At 56.4% G+C, this 17912-nt stretch overlaps 1 protein-coding gene across 4 annotated transcripts; it reads right to left on the reverse strand.

The window, feature by feature from the left end:
• Positions 1-1083: 1083 nt before the first annotated feature.
• EXTL1 (exostosin like glycosyltransferase 1) lies at positions 1084-16504 on the reverse strand. Of its 4 annotated transcripts, XR_005355953.1 has the most exons (12): positions 14807-16497; positions 8750-8840; positions 8357-8464; positions 7421-7540; positions 6716-6848; positions 6422-6528; positions 5604-5693; positions 4687-4773; positions 3937-4097; positions 2524-2707; positions 2100-2396; positions 1084-1910 (listed from the first exon to the last, which is right to left on the reverse strand). XR_005355953.1 is itself a non-coding variant. In XM_038531499.1 (11 exons), the coding sequence occupies exons 1-11, from the start codon at positions 15583-15585 to the stop codon at positions 2226-2228; spliced, it is 2031 nt and encodes a 676-aa protein (XP_038387427.1). In that variant the 5' UTR covers positions 15586-16497; the 3' UTR covers positions 1084-2225. The 4 variants fall into 4 exon arrangements, 3 of the variants coding, with proteins under 3 accessions (XP_038387427.1, XP_038387428.1, XP_038387429.1); XM_038531499.1 differs by having other exon boundaries at positions 1084-2396; XM_038531500.1 differs by having other exon boundaries at positions 1084-2396; positions 2536-2707; positions 14807-16491.
• Positions 16505-17912: the final 1408 nt, after the last annotated feature.

Raw genomic sequence — 17912 nt, forward strand, 5'->3', positions numbered from 1 at the left:
CTTCCTAGTCTCCCCAGGAGCCGCAATGACTTTGTCTTGACTCTGCCCTGATTCATAGCAGAGAGAGGACAGTTAGTCACTTGCCTTCCCCATGAACCTCTCTCTTCCCATCTATGAAATAACCTCGCCTTTCCAGCATCATCATCCAGGCTTACATGTGAGCCAAGTCAGTGGGCTCTTCAGCCCCTCAACATCTGTGGGAAGTCATGTGGCTTGGGAGTGTGAGGCAGGGGACTGCCGCTAGCTGTATTCTATTCCACCCCAATCTCTGGGGAAGTGCCCTTCTCCCCTGCAGGCCCCAGGAACCTGGATCCTTACACCTCTCTCAAGAGACACTCATTGCAGTGCTCCACTTTTCCAGATGAGAACACCAAAGCTCAGAGAGGCTGAGTGTCTGAAGTCACACAGCCACTGTGAAGCAGGTCTAGGGTTTCTGCCTCAGTCACCCAGGCTTCCCTCTACAGCAGGAGCTGAAAACCCTCTGGGCTGCATGTTGGTCCAGTGCGAGCCCTTGGGCTGGCAGTGCCCTCCACAGGTAAGGGCCCGCTGAGGCAGTTCGGTGTCTGGGTGCCAAAGCCATGAGTGCCTCTCTCTTGGCTGGACCTGGCACTCAGAGCCCTCCCCATCCTGGGAAGGCTGCCTGGGCCACAGCTGTGTGCTTCCTCACCCACCTCCAACTGTTCTTGACCCGGGGCCAGAATGCCTTCCCTCCTAACTCCCAGGCGCCCCTCCACCTCCAGTAGCCCCATGACTCCCAAGAGAGTCCTTTCTGCACCCCAGCTGTGATTGGTTCCAGGGAAGACCTGAGACCCGAGTCACCCAGCGGCCAGAGGTCAAGCTGGAGGATGGGGTGGGAGGCCTCAGAGAAGCCCTGGGGGACAGCATGTTCTGACCGGCCAGGGTGAGCTAGTCACGAGAGTTTCCAAAGCTGCGAGGCCATCAAAGCAGGAAAACACCTGACACCCTGGACCTGGACTGGCCCCATCACCCCCACCTCACTTGAGTCACCCCATTCCCAGGCGAGCCCTGAGTTCCCCCTCCCCCGTGCAGCTGCTGTGGGGGTATTTATAGCTCGAGTGAGCGTGAGGGGCAAGGACACACGCTTTATTTCGGAAGTGATAATTCCAGTTCCAGGTGGATGAACCCTGGAGAACCCAGCATCCCTTCCCCCACTCAACTGTCACGGCCAGGGCACCCCCGACAACACATCTCCCACCCAGCCCACCTAGAAATGGCTTCTTAGTCTTGAGAACGTGGGCCAAAGGAGTGGGGCTGTTCTTTCAAATTCCTCCGTCGGTTTTTCAGACCTCAGGCTGCACCCCACCAACACTACATCCCCTTGCCCGGTCACCCCTTGACCGAAGGGGGGCGTTTAGAGCTCCAGTCCCTTTCCGGGAGGAGGGAGCGCGGCGCGGCGCTGACCTCTAGTGGTCGCGGCTGGTAGTGCAGAACCGAGGCGGCCGCTGGCGCTCGCACCCTCTCCCTCCCCAGGCCCAATTCCCCGGCCCGACCGGGAAGGAAGCCCCGAAACTGGCTTCTCGGCGCCTCTTTGTGCGAAGATCGCGCCTGCCAATGCAGGCATCTGTGGGCAGCTGCGCCACTGCCAAACTAGGAACCCCGGGGGTGGGGGGTAGAGTTCTGTCTCGCTCGGCACCTGTCCACATTCCCGACCGCGGCACAGGGCCAGGTACGCAGCTGGTGTCGTCTGTTCATCGAATATTGGTGAAGCACCTGCCAGGCCAGAGAGGAGAGGACATGCCCCACCCACCGCGGGGGCTTCCAGGCTAGTCCTGGGGCCTGACCATGTACCTTGCAAAGCAGCATGAACAGTGAGAAACACCCGACTGTGAAAGCGCAGAGGATCCGGGTCGGGGATGGGGGTCAGGCAAGCCCGTGGAGGAGGCGAAGATCTGAAAGACAAGTAGAAGTCAGCTCCCACGGGGGAGCGGAGAAAGGCACTCCCGCCAAGGGTGAGCGATGGCTGGGGCACAGCCAGAGCAAGCGCTTTGCACCTGTGACCTGCCCGGCAGCGGCCTGGAGGGTGCGGGAGGCCCCCGCGCCTCGGGGTGCAATGGCTGATTGGGCAATAGGGATCTGACCTGTTGGCTAATTGGCAGCCTTGATTGGATCTCCAGATGTGCCAGGGATGGGGGCCGCCGACACCCCCCACCCCCGCAGATGCAGTGCCCCCTGGGAGCAGGCCTGGGGCCTGGGCCTGCTCTCTCCTAGGGTTTCTCCAGGCTGCGATACTTCTTGCGGAGTACGGACACGGGGTCTTTGAAGAGTACAGGGTCCAGACGGAGGCGAGAGGAAACCAGGGGCATGTAGCCAAACTCCTCTGCCATATGATTGATGCAGTCATGGGCTGGCGGCTGCTGTTCCGAGGCCCCAGGCGCCTAAGGGGGAGGGGAAATGGGTTGGAGGTCTTCTCTCCTCCTTCTGGACCCACCCTCATGCCCCCATACCCTGCAGCAATAAAGGATTCGGATTAGACAGGAAATCCCTTCCCCTCCTAGTGCCAACCTGGATCCTCACCAGTGGAGGCCTAGCCTCTGGATGCTGCTTCCCATAGGGCACCTTGATAGGGGGCAGCTTGGTGACAGCTGCTACTAGGAAGTTCATCAGGACATCCACACAGGTGGGTGCTTCATCTGCCAGGGTTCTCAGAAACTTGGGCAGGGAGTGGGTGAAGAGGGTGTGATAATACCTGCGCAAGAGGAGATGACAGGGAGAGGCTGCAGCCTAATTCACCACCACCCCTCCCTGCCAGGCCCCAATATCTCCCAACCTCACTCTCCCTTTGACTTCAATCCCCACGCCTTCTTTAGAAACCCCTGCTCCCATCTCAGCCCTGGCCACCTCAGAGAGCCCACACCAGAAATACAAACCTCTACTCTGCTGTGCTCTGTGGTTTGTCTACAGCAAATGGTGTGTACTCCCTGCCCCCATCCCTTCCAGCTCCTTGGGGACTCCCACCCCTGGGCTCTGAGGTCTGAACTTGGCCAGAATGAGGTGGGGGATCAACTGGTTCCAAGGCCACTTAACATGGCAGGCCCCAAAGACCAGCCTCAGGAAGTCTGTGGATTAACCAGACTGATACTGCTCTGGGTGAGCCTTGCCTCTGAGAGAACAACCTAGGCCCACCCTGCAGACCTTAGGGGTATTTTTCACTCTGCTAAGAATTCCCTGCAGAGCTCCTAGGGAAGTCTATCAGAGGTTCCAGGTTACACATAATTAGTTTAAACACATCTCAGCAATCCCTCTAAAGGGGCCTCCCAGAATTCAGTCCCTACCCCAAAGACAGGCCCTTCAATCAACTTCTGGAAGGACTGGAACAGTCCCCAGCTCATCACACACACATTTATAAAGCTTTAGGACCGGGACGCCTGAGTGGCTCAGTGGTTGAGCGTCTGCCTTCGGCTCAGGGGCATGATCCTGGAGTTCCAGGATCAAATCCCACATTGGGGTCCCTGAAGGGAGCCTCCTTCTCCCTCTGCCTGTCTCTGCCTTCTCTCTGTGTCTCTCATGAATAAATAAAATCCTTTAAAAATAAAAAAAAAGCTTTAGGACCATTCTCTTATCACCACCATCACCAAACCAAACCCAAATCTGTAAGCTCTACAAGACTCTATTTAAAATAACACTAGCTACCATTTGTTGACCATCTGTGCACCAAGGCCTTCATAGGGTTTTCTCATTTGATTATCACATCAGCCCTGTGAGATGAAAACATTCTACAGATAAGGAAACTGAGCCTCACAAGAGGTGAGGCGACTTGCCCATCACACAACTGGGATGTGGCGGATCTGGGCCTTGAACCTGGGTCTCTGAGCTCTAGGTTGACTGCTGTGTTCACTCTCACGCCACCCTGCTCATGATTCAAAGAGGGCGGGGTCTCTGGCCCTCTGCTCCCAGAGCCAGGGCTGCCACCTGTACCTGTGGTAGAAGGCAGCTGATGTGAGAACCATGGAGAACTCGTTGGTCCTCTCAGCCGTGTAGCCCCAGCCACCCTGGGCCTCATCCCAGAAGTGACTCCACGTCAGAAAGCCCACCATCCGCTCAGGGAAGCTCTGCCACACTGCAAAAGCAAAGTCCACCTGGAGAGACATTTAAGTGAGGTATGAGGAGGGACTTCCCCACCAGCTGGGAACAAGATACAGAGGCAACAGGACGCCTGGGTGGCTCAGGGGTTGAGCGTCTCCCTTTGGCTCAGGTCTGATCCTGGAGTCCTGGGATCGAGTCCCACATGGGGTTCTCTGCAGGGAGCCTGCTTCTCCCTCTGCCTGTGTCTCTGCCTCTCTCTGTGTCTTTCATGAATAAATAAAATCTTAAAAAAAAAAAAAAAAAAAAAGAGGCAAGGCCAGCCTGGCAGAGGGGACTCAGAGGAGAGGAGACAGGAGCATGAGTTTCCAGGAGTGCTGGGGGCGGGGGTGGGGTGCCCATCTAGGAGCTAGGAACAATGCTTTCTCAGCTGGAGCTGAGAACTGTCTTCAAGAGTCTGCTGAAAGCTTCCAGAGATTGCTAAGGAGGAGGCTGATTGGCTCCCTTGAGTGGTGTCTACAGTTGGAAGCTGCACCTCTATGCTGGCACCTCGATGCTCCTCCCTGCTCTGGGGACCCGAGGGGCTGCCCGGGCCCTCTGGCTCTGTCCCTGCCACACACTGGGCTCCTCGCGGCCCGTCCTCACCTCACTTGTGGTAAGACTGCTGTGTGCATCGAGGCTGAGGATGGCATCAGTGCTGATGGCTCGGTGAGGGAAGAAGCGATCACTGACCTGTAGTGGGGGGGAGGTGAGGCCAACTCAGCCGTGGGAACGCTCCCCAGCCTCCCACGGTGCCCGTCTAAATATCTGCTGTGCAGAGCCCCTGCACACGTGGTGTAGAAGGCAGGGCAGTGGAAGCAGCCTGGCTGCCTGGAACTGGGACCTGGAACTCGCTGCAGCTCTCTGCACTTCAATTTCCCCCTTGGTAAAATGGGGCAGATGGTATCTAGGGGCCCTTCTAGTTCTGACACCTCAGGATTCCTCTCGTCACATGACATGTTCACCTCAGCCCTGGGAGGGGTTGTCAGACATCCCTCATTTGAAGGAAAGGCATCCAGAGAGATGAAGGGACTTGCCCAGAACCACGCAGCAGGCAGGTGGCTCATCCCATCCCGGGTTCTCAGAAGCCACCCTCCTCTGGCTCGACTGGCTGCCATCTGTCCTCATTTCCTCAAGATCCCACGTTTCTCCTCTAGCTCATCCAAGACAGCCAACACACTCCCTCTGCCTTCTCTCATCACATAAAACGCCAGTTCTCTGGAAGCACAATCCACAGGGGCCAGGGATGGAAGCGGATCATTTCTACTGGGCCTGTAGCTGAGACCACGACAGACAGCCCACCACCCACTCCAGAAAGCTCTGCCACACCCACACGGTGCAAGCAAAGTCCACCCTGGGGAGATACTTAAGTGAGTCATGAGGAGGGACTTCCCAGCCAGCTTCAAGCCTGATGGAAGTTCAGATTTGGCTCAGGCTCAAGCAAAGCACCCTGTGTGTGCCCTCCCGGTTCCCCCACATGCAGGGGCTGGAGCCCTCCCTCCGCGCCCCTCCCCACTCCTCACCTTCCTCTGCCCGGCCAGGACTGTCAAGGGCACTGTTGTCTTGGGCCACCTGGGTGGAAGTGGCTTCTCACTGCTCCAGAGAACCAAGATCTAGGAGGAAGAGGGGGTGTATTGGGGAGTCTGGGAGAGTTTAGTTGGAGCCAAGGCCCTCTCTTCACTGCCCTGTTTTTGCCTCTGGGCTTCTGGAAGGTTCCCGGTGACAGGAAGATAGCTACCTATAGCATCAGAACTGGAGAGAGTCAGTTGTGGTGGCTCCTGGCCTGGGCCCTGACCCCTCGCTCCATCCCCATCTTCCCTCAGAGGCTTTCTTTCTCTTCTGCTCCTTCATAGCATTGGCTGCTCAGCTCAGACGTCCCATCTGTGGAGCTGCTCTGTCTGTCCTGGGCTGAGGGCTGAGCTAAGTGCTTCCCTCCCCTGTGAGTCCTCTCACTTGTGCCAGGAAATGCTAACTGAATCTGAATCTGGGGCGGAAACCTTTCTGGCTTTTTCTCTGCATCCTCAGCATCAAGCCCACAGCTTGGGTGGGCTTGATGACTGACGGGTGAGCGCGTGAATGCATGTGTGTTTACCTCTCCAGCCTCCCCAAGGGGTACCTGCTTTTTAGATGATTTCATCAGTTTCCACGAGGGATGGAGGGAGGGGCGGAGGGGGAGGAAAGGAATAAGAACCCTGGGACTTAGAGGAAGGCAGTGATGGCACTTGAAAGCCCCTCCCGTGTCTCCCCCCCCCCCCAAATGTGTGGTTACGCTTGAGGTCTCCATGTCTTTCCCTTGCCCCCACCCTGGATCCCAGGACCCCGGCTGGAAAAGGGGACAGACCTGGGCACAGTGCTGGGAGCCTGCCACCGCCTGGATGAGCTTCAGCGGGGGCTGGCCTGGGGCCCCCACCCAGATCAGGGCGCTGAACCGGCCCACAGGCCGAGAGCCTGGGGGAATGAGACACAGGCTGTTAGGGGAGGAGGGGACAGGACCCCCGAGGAGGGACCTGAGCTGGGGACTCCAGGAGCCAGGAGAGACGCTGGAGAATCAGGGAGGGGTTGGCAGGGCTCTATATGGATGAGGCTGGAAAGAGTTGGTGAGGGGACTTCAAGGTGTCCCCTCCCGAGGGCATACCCCGTTGTAGGTGGTAGAATGGGAAGTCTGAGGGGCTTGTGGAAAACGTGGGCAGGGCCAGGAGGGCGCCTGGGGGGCTGTTCCACAGTAGCGAAGGGTGAGCAGATGCTCCGAAGATCCGGTCCTGAATGATCTGTGAAAGGAGAGGGCTGTGCTGAGGGAGTGGCCGGTGTGGCCGAGGGCAGGGTCGGGGAAGTGTGGACCTGGGAGCCCCCCTGCCCCCCTTCCGGCTCCTGCGAGGGCAGCAGCTGCATCCCTGTCCGAAGGGTTTAGGTCCAGAAGTCCAGAGTGGGGGACACTCGGTGATGGTGTCAGGAGGCGGCAGATGGTGGTGAGCTTGCTGCCCCCCTTCCCTTCCTCACTCACGGCAGATGTTGCTAACAAGTCGTGAGATTCTTTCCAGACCCAGACTCCCCTTTAACACAGCATCCCAGGCAGCCGCTGCCCATCACCTGGGCTGCCAACTTGGCACGTGCTTCGGAATCTATTGGCCAGAGCTGTACCCTCTGCTGATGGGGAAACTGAGGCAAAGTGTGGAAGAGTGAAGAGGGAACTTGTCCAAGAGCTCAGAGCCAAGTCTCAGATTCATCCCAGAAGCCTCTTCAAGGGGGAAGGAAGTCCAAACAGCGGGGAGCAGTGTGGAGAGGGAACCGGGCTGAGGCAGGAGCCCAGCACCAAGGCCCCCATCATGGAGGTCCCCCTCACCTCCAGAGTGGTGTGGATGACTTTCTCCACTGAGGAGAAGTAGGCATCCCACAGAAACTGGGTCTGCTGACGCAGGGCAAGGACCCTTGTGGGGGGCATCTCCTGGAGGGCAGCAAGGACCTGAGGCACAGAGGGAGGAAGGAGAAGGCACGGGGCCCTGTAAGGCTCTGACTCTGAAGAGGGAGCACCTCGGTGGGAGGTCTGGGAACCAGAAGCTTTCTCCCCACGGTCTTCCACGTGGGTTAGCAGCAGCCACCCTTGGCCAAGTCCCAGGTAACTTAGCAATTAAGAGTTCAAGGGTCACACACAGCTGGCCCTAGATGTCACTTAGTAGCTGTGTGACGGTGGACAAACTACTCAACCTCTCAGTCTGTGTCTTCATCTGTGAAGTGGGGACGATAACAGTACCTGCCCCATGGGTGGCAGTGGGGAGTAAATTAGATAATCACATTAAGTGCTTAGCATGTGGTAGAGGCTCGGTGACTGGTGGCCGTTATTATTAACAACCATACCGTCCTCACTTCTCAGGGGGTTCAAGCTTATGCATGTTTTTTTCATAGCCAGGAGAAATTAGTTTCATCAGCTGGAAAAGGTCACCGTGCATTTTGCTTTTCCTCCCCGGCCTCTATGGAGATACTCAGATTTTGGATCTTTTGTGGCTTTCCCTTGAACTGGTCAAGTCATGGGCTGGTCCCACAGACATCATCTGGTCTAACTTATCCTGTTGTACAGATTGGGAAACTGAGGCTAGGAAAGGCTCAGGACTTGCTCTGAGAACTGTCAGGAGTCTCTGCCTCTCTCTGAGCCTATGGGAGCCCCAGAGGCTTGGGGATTGGAGCAAAACCATCAATATACACGTAGAGTGAGGACTGAGCGGAGCCCGGGGGCCGAGATCCCAGGCCCTTTCCCCTCCCCGTGGCCAGGGCCCTGAGCCACCTGAAATGGGAGCCTCTTGTCTGCTACAATGGCAGCCTTGGTCCAATCGATGACTTCGGAGAACGGCAGCTCCCACCGAGGGCTGAGCAGCACAGGGATGCAGCCAGCCTGGGGAAACGGGGCGTCACTGGGGAGCCCAGTCCTGTCCTACACACCTCCCCCTCCCCTAGTTCCAAATTAGCGGCTGCTTCAGTTGGGGGCAAGGGGCAGAGAGGGGAGAAAGTGTTTTCTGGGGCGCTGGGTCATTCTGCAGAGGGTGTGGTGAGCGTGGGTGTAGCAGCTCACTATGCCTTCCCATCGGCCTGGGCCCACAGTGGACTGTCAGCTCGGGCGGGGGTGGGGGGGGTGGGGGGGGTGGGGGGGGTGGGGAGGATGCCCAGGTTGGGGCTGTACCTGCAGGGCTTGGAGGAAGTGCAAGGCTTCTGGACGGTGGCCAGGGATGACGCAGAAGGTGGCATTGGGTAGCGTTGCCCCAAGGGGGGTCCTAAGGAGGTACAGGAGGGGGTCCTAAACATATGAGGCCTGAGACAGCTGCCCTTCACCCCACCCGGTTCCCTGATGGCCTCCAGTGTCCCCCCTCCAACATTCCCATATTCATAGTGTGCAAGCCCATCACCTGGGGTTCATATGTCAGCAAACACTCATGCACGCACACAACCACGCACTGAACCTGGACACAGACACCAGCTTCACACCTGCCCCTCACCCACGGTGGCCTAGGAGGCGGGAGCCCTGGGTTCTAGTTCTGCCTCTGCACTCCCGGGTTCAGGCATCTCCCCCTGCTCTTCTCTGGACCTCGGTTTCCTCACGTGCAAAATGGGAGGTGGTGGGAGCCGCTGTTCCCAAGGCCTGTCTGACGCGGAGAGGCACGGTCTGCCCGCCCACTGCTCTGCCCCACGCAGATTCTCGGGCAGCCCTCACCTGAGTGGCCTCCTGCCCTGCTTCCCACCCCCCCATCCCGGGAGCCCAGGCCCATGAAAGGCTCTTCTGTCAGGAGGTGGGCTGGGCCCCCAGCCTGGAACCGCACAGGAAGCCGCTGCCCAGAGGCCCCCTCGCCCAGAGGACAGGCCTCCTCTGTTCCTCCCACCTTCTCCCCCCAACCCCAGGGCCACACTCAGACTGTGTGTGTTTGTGGGGGGAAGGGCTTGAATCCCAGCCTCCTGAGAGCCCCTCCCTGGGACTGCCCACCCGGGGAAGCAGTGCCCAGGACATAGCTCCTGGGAGGTGCGGGGAGGGCGTGGAGGGAGCGGGACTCCTGGACTCACAGGCCTGCTCAGAGTGGGACTGATGAACAGAGCCCTCCTCAGCTACAGCCTCCCTGGCCTGCGTCTGAACCATTGAACAGATGGAGAAACTGAGTCTCAGAGAGACCCAAGGACTCCAGCTTAGGGTCTCAGAAAGGGTAAAGGCAGAGCTGGAACTAGAACCAGGTAGGCTAACTCCCGCCCCTGGGTTATTTGAACTACCCCGGAACTGCGGCTCAGGGGCGTCCCAGGGGTTGTCTCCTGCCTTCTGTCTGCTGCTCAGGTGGTCACCAGGCTTCTCCCGGAAGAAGCCACATATTAAACACCAGGACTTTCTCTACTGCTTTGGTGCCACAGCACCAGCCGGCCACAGCCCTCCTCCCCTCCCCAACAAAGCCCTAAGTTCAAGGCTACTGAGAACCCAGAGACAAAGCGCTTTCTGAATAAACTGTACTCATCGGTCCTCCGTAACCTCCACTGTTCTGGACTCTGTGTCTCTGCACATGCGCTCCCAGCCTGGAGCACCTCTCTCTGCCTTATGGCCCAGGGAATTCCTCCTACTGGTTCTTTTTCTTTTTAATATTTTATTATTTATTCATGAGATACAGAGAGAGAGAGAGGCAGAGACACAGGCAGAGGGAGAAGCAGGCTCCATGCAGGGAGCCCGACGTGGGACTCGATCCCAGGACTCCAGGATCACGCCCTGGGCTGAAGGCGGCGCTAAACTGCTGCACCACCCAGGCTGCCCCCTCCTACTGGTTCTTAAGGTCTAAGCCCAAACCTCACCTTCTCTGGGAAGCCCGCCTTGATCTTCCCAGAGATGGCTCCCTCCTCTCTGCTCCCACAGCCTCCGTGTGCGCTCAGCAAGAGTGAGCCCTGCCGACCTTCACAGAGCACCATTCTAAGTGCTTTACATGTGTGCACGCCCTCACTCACTGTCACAGCACTCCCTCAGAGACCGGGGGCCTACGCGGTTAGTCCTCTGCTTTACAGATGAGGGAACGGAGGCCTAGAGAGGCCTCGCAGCTCCCAAGTAGAGGGGCCAGCAAGGCAGCTTGCAGCAGGTCTCTGCGTAACAACGTGGATCCCAACTGGTGACTTGCCTGCCTCTCCCAAAACACGGAGCACCCGGGGCCATGTGGTCCTCACCTCAGCATCCCGGGGGTCTCGTGGAGCCCCTGGCAGAGACAGGTAGTGGCTGCTGCCTGGTAGTGGCTGCTTGGTGTGCAATAAAGGATGGGCCCGGGACCAGTGGGCCAAATGTCTGAAAGGTCAGTCTCAGCACCAATCCTAGTAATGGGTCTGGATGAGAGTGGCCAGCGGGTGGCCTTGGGAGATGCTGAGATCCCCATCGGCAAAGGCAAATAAGCAGAGCTGATGAGCACCTGCCTTTGTATGTTTGCCTGCGTGTGTGTTATGGAGGGGACACCACAGTACCTGCCAATGAAGTCTCAGGGTTCGGTCACCATATAAGGTGTTGTCACAGACTCAGTGCCTCAGCCCCAATGATGGAGTCAGTGTGGCTCCACCATGGCCCCATGGCTCCACTGGGCTCTCTTGTGGCCTGGTTATAGGCAGGGCCACATCGTGACTTCCATGTATCCCAGGCACTTTGGCCTTTGGGGCCCCTCTGCCATAAATAAATTAAATAAATAAATAAATAAATAAATAAATAAATAAATAAATAAATAAATAAATAAATAATATAATATTACATTTGAGGGGCGCCTGGATGGCTCAGTTGGTTGGGCATCTGCCTTCAGCTCAGGTCATGACCCCGGGGTCCTGAGATTGAACACCATGTCGGGTTCCCTGTCAGTGGGAAGCCTGCTTCTCCCTCTCCCTCTGCTGCTCTCCTTGCTTGTGTAATCTTTCTCTCTCTTAACTAACTAACTAACTAACTAAATACTTCAAAAAAATTACATTTGATAACTTTGTTGATATAAAAACATGCACATTGGGATGCCTGGCTGGCTCAGTCGGTGGAGTGTACAGCTCCTGATCTTGGAATTGTACATCTGAGCCCTATATCAGGTGTAGAGATTACTTAAAAATAAAATCTTGGGGTGCTGGGTGGCTCAGTCAAACATCTGCCTTTGGCTCAGGTCATGATCCCAGGATGCTGGGATGGAGTCCCCAATCAGGCTCCCTGCTCAACAGGGAGTCTGCTTCTCCTCTGCTCCTCGCCCCCTGCTCGTGCTCTCTCTCTCTCTCTCTCTCATGCTTTCTCTTTCTTTTTTTTTTAATTTTTATTTATTTATGATAGTCACACACAGAGAGAGAGAGGAGGCAGAGACACAGGCAGAGGGAGAAGCAGGCTCCATGCACTGGGAGCCCGATGTGGGATTCGATCCCGGGTCTCCAGGATCGCGCCCTGGGCCAAAGGCAGACACCAAACCACTGCGCCACCCAGGGATCCCGCTCTCTCTTTCAAATAAATAAATCTTTAAAAGTAAATAAAGAAAAATAAAATCTTAAAAATAAATGAAAACATTAATATTGTATATTAAAGCATTTTCTTCTACTTAAAGGTACATGTTTTTCTTCTGATTTTCAAACAAATGAAAATGTTTTCCTGGGTGCCTGAAAATACCATGGGTCCCAGGCATGGTGCCTCCTATATCCAAATAAGATAAAACAGGGGAAAAAAAAAAAAAAGACAAAACAGGGAACTTTAAAACATGCATTGAATTTACCTTAAAAAAAAAAAAGCCCAAGTTGGGGAGAGCATATACACTCGTTTGCACACACACAGAGCACTTCAGAAAAGACATGAGAGAAAGTAGAAATGGTGTTTGTCTCCAGGAAGGGAAACTGGGTGGCCAGAGACAGGGGTGGGAGGGAGTTTTACTGTACACCCTTTTGTGCCTTTGGAATTTCATACCATGCGAATGAATCCCCTATTCATAAAAATAAATAAATAACAATTTAAATGGGTGGAGGTTTATTCCAAAGCAACAGGAGACTGTTCACCAAAGGTGGAAAAATATGGGCTTTGGAACCAGAAGTATGGGGTTTAAGCCCAACCCCACTGCTGCCACTACCGCAGCTGCCCCATCAGAAACCCGAGGGAGGCCCTGGTGAATCAAGGAGCTCCTCACCAAGGGGCCTCGGCTGGCTCTCTGAGCCTCAGTTTCCTGTTCCCTGAAATGGGAATAACAATACTTCCCTTGAAGGGTGCTGGAGGGTGCATGACAGTGGTTGGCACAGCACTCAGCCCAGGGCAAGCTCTCCCCACGCGCTCGCTTCCTCCTCCCCCTCTCCCCCTCCTCACCAGCCCAGTGAATGTGGGGCAGTGGCCGTGGGACAGTGGCAGGGACTGTGAATTGCCTCTTTCTCTGGCCAGTACTTGCTTATTCAGGCCACCTTCTGGGGGCTCCCCTGTGGCTGGTGGCCTCTGTCTCTTACTCTGTCCCTCCACTGTCTGGCTGGTTCAGGCAGCTGGCTGACACCTTCGGGGAACCTAACCTCAAGCTACTCCAGAGATTACAGGCCTGTCCCTTGCAGGTGGGCTGAGGCCAGACACAGCTTCTGAAAGTTCAGAGGACAGAGGCTGCAGGCATTGCACCTGGGACAGAAACTCATCAACAATGACTCTCTGGGGGTGGCCCACAGCAGTTTGAAAGCCTTGACCAATTCTGGCTAATTTGGGATCGATCTGTAAACACTCAGTGAGTCAACAATTCACCTACTATACGCAGCTCCCTAACTTCCAGCTTCTCAAAGAAGTTCAGACTGAAATAGCTTTCAGATTCACCAGTCACCAGCTGCAGAGAACGGGAATTAAAGTGAGCTGAAGGAACTTCCTATAAGCAAGAATAGCTAAGAGCCTAATCAGAAACTTGAGGGGGGGCCCGTGGTGAGCCAGAGAAACTTGTTCACTGACCGTAAGTCCTGTCTGAGCTCCAAGCCTCAGGTGCCTGGGGCGGGGGGGAGGGGGGAATCCCTGACTTTTCAGATCATGCCCAGGACACCTACTAAGAATGCAATTCCGCAGAAGGGCCTGGGGGCCAAGGAGACAACATTGCATTCCTACCCCTGGCTGTGGGGCTCCCTGGAGGCCATGTGCCTTCAGGAGGTAGAGGGATTGCATTCCCGTGGGAGCCCTCTGGCTGAGAGAAGCCCCTGAGAAGCAGAGGCAAAAATGGAGCTTGGCCACGTGAAGAATTCCTAGGGGGGAGGTGGAGCTGAGAATAGCCCGTGTTGTTCTAGCAGAGCACAGGGGGATACCTGAGGGAGGGAACAAGGGAAGGACACCAGAGTGACAGGTTCCAACTCAGGTCTGCCCCAGAGATGAAGCAGGAACACTCGGCCGCTCGGGCCCTGGACAACCTCAAAAGGCCTTGAGATCCTGTCTGCCCAACCAGCCTTTGGACACCTCCGGCCTTCCAGGGAGGGGTGCAGAAGGGTTGGGGTGCTTAGAGGTTAACTGGTTTATCACCTGAGGTCACTCCAACTAACCCAGGGAGAGGAATTTCTGAACAACTCTCCCTGTCCCATAGGCCACCATGCCCCTTCCATGTCTCCAGGCAGCTGCGCTGATGGGAAGTTCTCCTGTAGGTCTGACCTCATTCATATTTGCTGTTTCCTTAAGGGATTAATCCCCCAAATTAGATACAAGAGCGGCTTCCATCGGAGACCAGTCCTTAATCACCATGGCTCTGAGGCATTTGATGGGTTGATCATAAACTCTTGGTTAAAACTCAGAATTCTAAAGCTGACAGCTTTGCCAACAGGCAACTCTGGATTTCAACACTGGCTGTGCTCTTTCTGTCTGGACGGCTTCAGGCAAGTTACTTAACCTCTCTGAGCTTACTGTCTGGTACACAAATGATAGCAGTTAGGATGATTTTATTTTAACCATTATATATAATGTAGCACAGAGTGAACACAAAAGCCGTGTAGGTTAAAATATTAGGAAAGGAGGAATTAGAAGAGGAGAAAAAGTCAATAGGAGTGAGTCATATTTTTGTTTTTACAGATCCCCCAAGGGAGAACTCCAAAACCTACTTTGGACACCTCCTGTGGCAAAATACCATCTTGCTGGTGTTTCTCTGGGTCTACCCTGATTCTTTCCTGCTGCAGCTGAGGCCTAGCTCGTTCTCCCATCCCATCTCAATCCTGCCCTCCACCCAGGCCTCTGGGCTCACCCCCACTGCAGACCCCTCCCAGTCTTCCCCCCCCTCCAGGGTAAAGGTCCACTTACTGCTCGGGTCCACGGTTCTGCTCACAGCGCCCGTCCCAGGGGCAGGCAGGGGAGTCAGCGCCTGCCACGCGCCACCCGCCCCTCTCCTCTGCCAGGGCTAGCAGGGGCACCCCGGGGTGGGGGCTGTGCTGTCGCAGCTGACCAGGTGCCCCACCTCGCAATGGGTGGGCTTCAGGGAGAAGCGGCAGGGCCACATCAAAGCCAGGCCGGAAGGTGTCCACCGCGGGGCTGGCCTTGGCCACCATCGCCTGTCCCGGTGGGAAGGTCTGGGGGCAGAGGGCTGGGTGGAGACTGAGGACCAGCTGGTTCTTTCCCCCATTCCATTGCTGGGGCACCGGGCTGCACTCTCCAGCCGGGGCTTCGGGACCGAGGAGGAGGAGGAGGAGGCAGGCCTCATCAGGGCTGACTGAGTGGTAGCTGGAGCTCTCAATGGAAGCCAGGATCCCGCGCTGAGTGTCAGAGATAGGTCCAGCCACGGGGGACACGAATACCTTGAGGCCACCACCCCTGCACTTGGAGACATTAAAGCAAGCTCCCCAGTCACAGTGGCCGCCACCACGGGGGACTTGAGGAGGTTGAGGGTCATCTTCTGGGAGCTCCCCAGCCTGCGAGAAACTCTGCAGGAGCTCTGCATCCAGCCAGCGGGGCCAGCCTTGGGGGGCACCTGCCCAAGGTCTGGCAGGCACTGCCAGGCGGAGAAGGGGGAAGACTCTCAGGAGGACGAGGAGCCAAGAGGCCAACAGTGCCAGCCAGAGGGCCTTTCTTCTCCACGACTGCATGTGGCCACCCACAGCCAGGGCTGGGGGAAGCAGGAGGAGCAGGGGCTTGAGGGTGAGCCGCTGGAGCTGGAGTCGGCCTTCTAGTTCAGCGCCTTCATTGTACAGATGGGAAGACTGAGGCCCATTGAGAACAGGCTGCCTGTGTAAGGTCAAACGGCAACCACCAGCCAGGCACCGGGAGGCCAGGGAGGACCCGGCTTTCTGGCCTTGCCTTCTTGCAGTCAGGAATCTGCTTCCTTGGCCTTTGGACAAACAAGCCAGGCTTTGCCCCCCCCAGCAAGGCCCCCTGCCCCTGGGCACTGCTCAGGCTGATGCAATCCCTGACCACACTGCAAGGCCACGTCCTTCTGCCCTCCTGGCTGCACCCCCTGACCTTGGCCTCAGCGGAGAGGCGGGCAGTCTGCCAGGCCATGGGGGACCCGTCAGGGCTCTCACAGGAGGTGGCTTGGCCAGGGTGCGGGGCTGGACAGAAGTGGGGCTGGCCTCCCCAATCCTCCCCCTGCCTCAGCAGCCCCTCAGTAGCCCTGGCTGCCCCTGTGCCCACTGGTGAGCACTCCTGGGCTCTGGGCCCTGCGGCTGGAGCTAAAATTAGACCCCGTGCCCCATGTGGGCTCTCAGGGTCAGCTGAGGTCAAGGCCTGGGTGCAGCCGTGCCCCCTGCCTGGGGGGGCTGGGAGTGCTCTGGATCCCTAGTCCTCTCCCACCCTGCCCCTGTCCCCCAGCCTAGGCAGCTCGGCCCCTCCTCCCCCACCCCCTAGCAGCTGGGCCTGCACCCTCAGACTTAGATGAGCTATCACGGTGCAGACACCGGGACCTGGTCCCAAGCCCCTGTCCCATAACCCTAAGCCCTGCTGGTGTCTCCTCCCGCTCCCTCTCAGGGCAGCATCTGGCCGGACTAGATCTCTTTCCCAGCCTGGCTCCTCCCCTGCCAGCTCTGATTCGTTCCTGCCTGGGAGGCAGGGTCTCCACTTAACCCCTTCCAAACCAGTTTCCTCACTGGCCAATAATCCTCTTGAGCGGGACCCACACCTCACAGTTTGCCTAATTCACACATCAACCCTCCAAGGCAGAGGTTTATCACCGTCTTTTTTTTTTTTTTTTTTTTTTTTTTTTAACAAGTGAGAGTAGTGAAACTCAGAGAGGACTGGTACTTTCCGAAGATGACTAAGATGTGACAGGGCAGGGATTTGAAACCTGAACTCCTGACTCTATTCCTGGGTGCTCCCCACAGGTATGAGTGTGGGGAGTCTGTGTCAGTCAGCAGATGAGAGAGTCCACAGATGAGAAAGTGAGGTGTGAAGTGGGGGAAGGGAGTAGGTGGGATGGGGTGGGTGGCATTGGGTAAGATGCTTTCAACCATTCCCAGGTTTAGTCCCTCCTCCATCAACATCGCCCACCAAATCTCATTTCAGGCCCACTCCCGGCCCCTCTCACTCAGGTGCCCAGGTCTGCACTTGTCTGGAGCTCTGCAGGGAAGGTCTTTTTTTTTTTTTTTTAAGATTTTATTTATTTATTCATGAGAGACACACACAGAGAGAGGCAGAGACATAGGCAAAGGGAGAAGCAGCCTTCCTGTGGGGAGTCCAATGAGGGACTTGGTCCCAGGACCCTGGGATCACGACTTGAGCCAAAGGCAGATGCTCAACCACTGAGCCACCCCGTGGAAGGTCTTGATGCTCACCCTCCAGTCCATGTGGTTCTGCCTGGCATTGAACTTGGCTAACCATCCACAGCCATTGAGGGGTTCCCCTGCTCAGTTCCTTGGTCTGTGCTCTGTAGGGGGAGGGGGTCAGGAATAGGTGATGTCACCCGCTGAACAATTGCTGAGGTGAAAGGGGGACACAGACCCTGGCTGCCAGGAGTCTCAGTCTGTTGGGGGAGGCTGCATGGAATCGGCCAGCCTAGAGTGAACTCTACCTCCACCTCTTAACAGCTAGGGGATGTGGGGCCTCTGTCTCCTCAGCTCTATATGGAAGTAAAGAGCTTGACCGTGAGATGGTTGCCAGGTTAAATCCAGGCCTATCCCATGGGATCCCTCAACAAATGGCAACTTCCTTTTCTTGCTTGCCTTCCCCGATCTCGGATCTGACCAGGGACAATGTTTTGCTGTCCGTGGGCAGCAGGTTTGAGGGAAGAGCACAGTTCATTCACCTAGTGCCCTCAAAGTGGCCAGCACAGGGGAAACCTGGCCTCTTTGCCTAATGTCCATCACTTAGTGATGGCAGAAAGGCAGACTTTCCCTGCACGCATCAGGCTTTCTCAAGTGGAGAGGGGCCTTTGTACTTTCTGTTTGCTGCTCCCGCCATTCACATTGCTCAGCTAACTCCA

This window comes from Canis lupus, chromosome 2, assembly GCF_011100685.1.
Source record: "Canis lupus familiaris isolate Mischka breed German Shepherd chromosome 2, alternate assembly UU_Cfam_GSD_1.0, whole genome shotgun sequence".
In the NCBI taxonomy this organism is placed as follows: domain Eukaryota; kingdom Metazoa; phylum Chordata; class Mammalia; order Carnivora; family Canidae; genus Canis; species Canis lupus.

Excerpts from the sequence above, each read along its gene's own strand:
- EXTL1 (XM_038531499.1), bottom strand. The coding sequence starts at position 15,585 with ATGCAGTCGTGGAGAAGAAAGGCCCTCTGGCTGGCACTGTTGGCCTCT. Across the intron at positions 8,841-14,806 it reads CAGAACCGTGGACCCGAGCA|GACCCCCCTTGGGGCAACGC; the intron begins GTAAGTGGACCT and ends GTACCTCCTTAG. Across the intron at positions 6,529-6,715 it reads ATTCTACCACCTACAACGGG|GCTCTCGGCCTGTGGGCCGG; the intron begins GTATGCCCTCGG and ends TCATTCCCCCAG.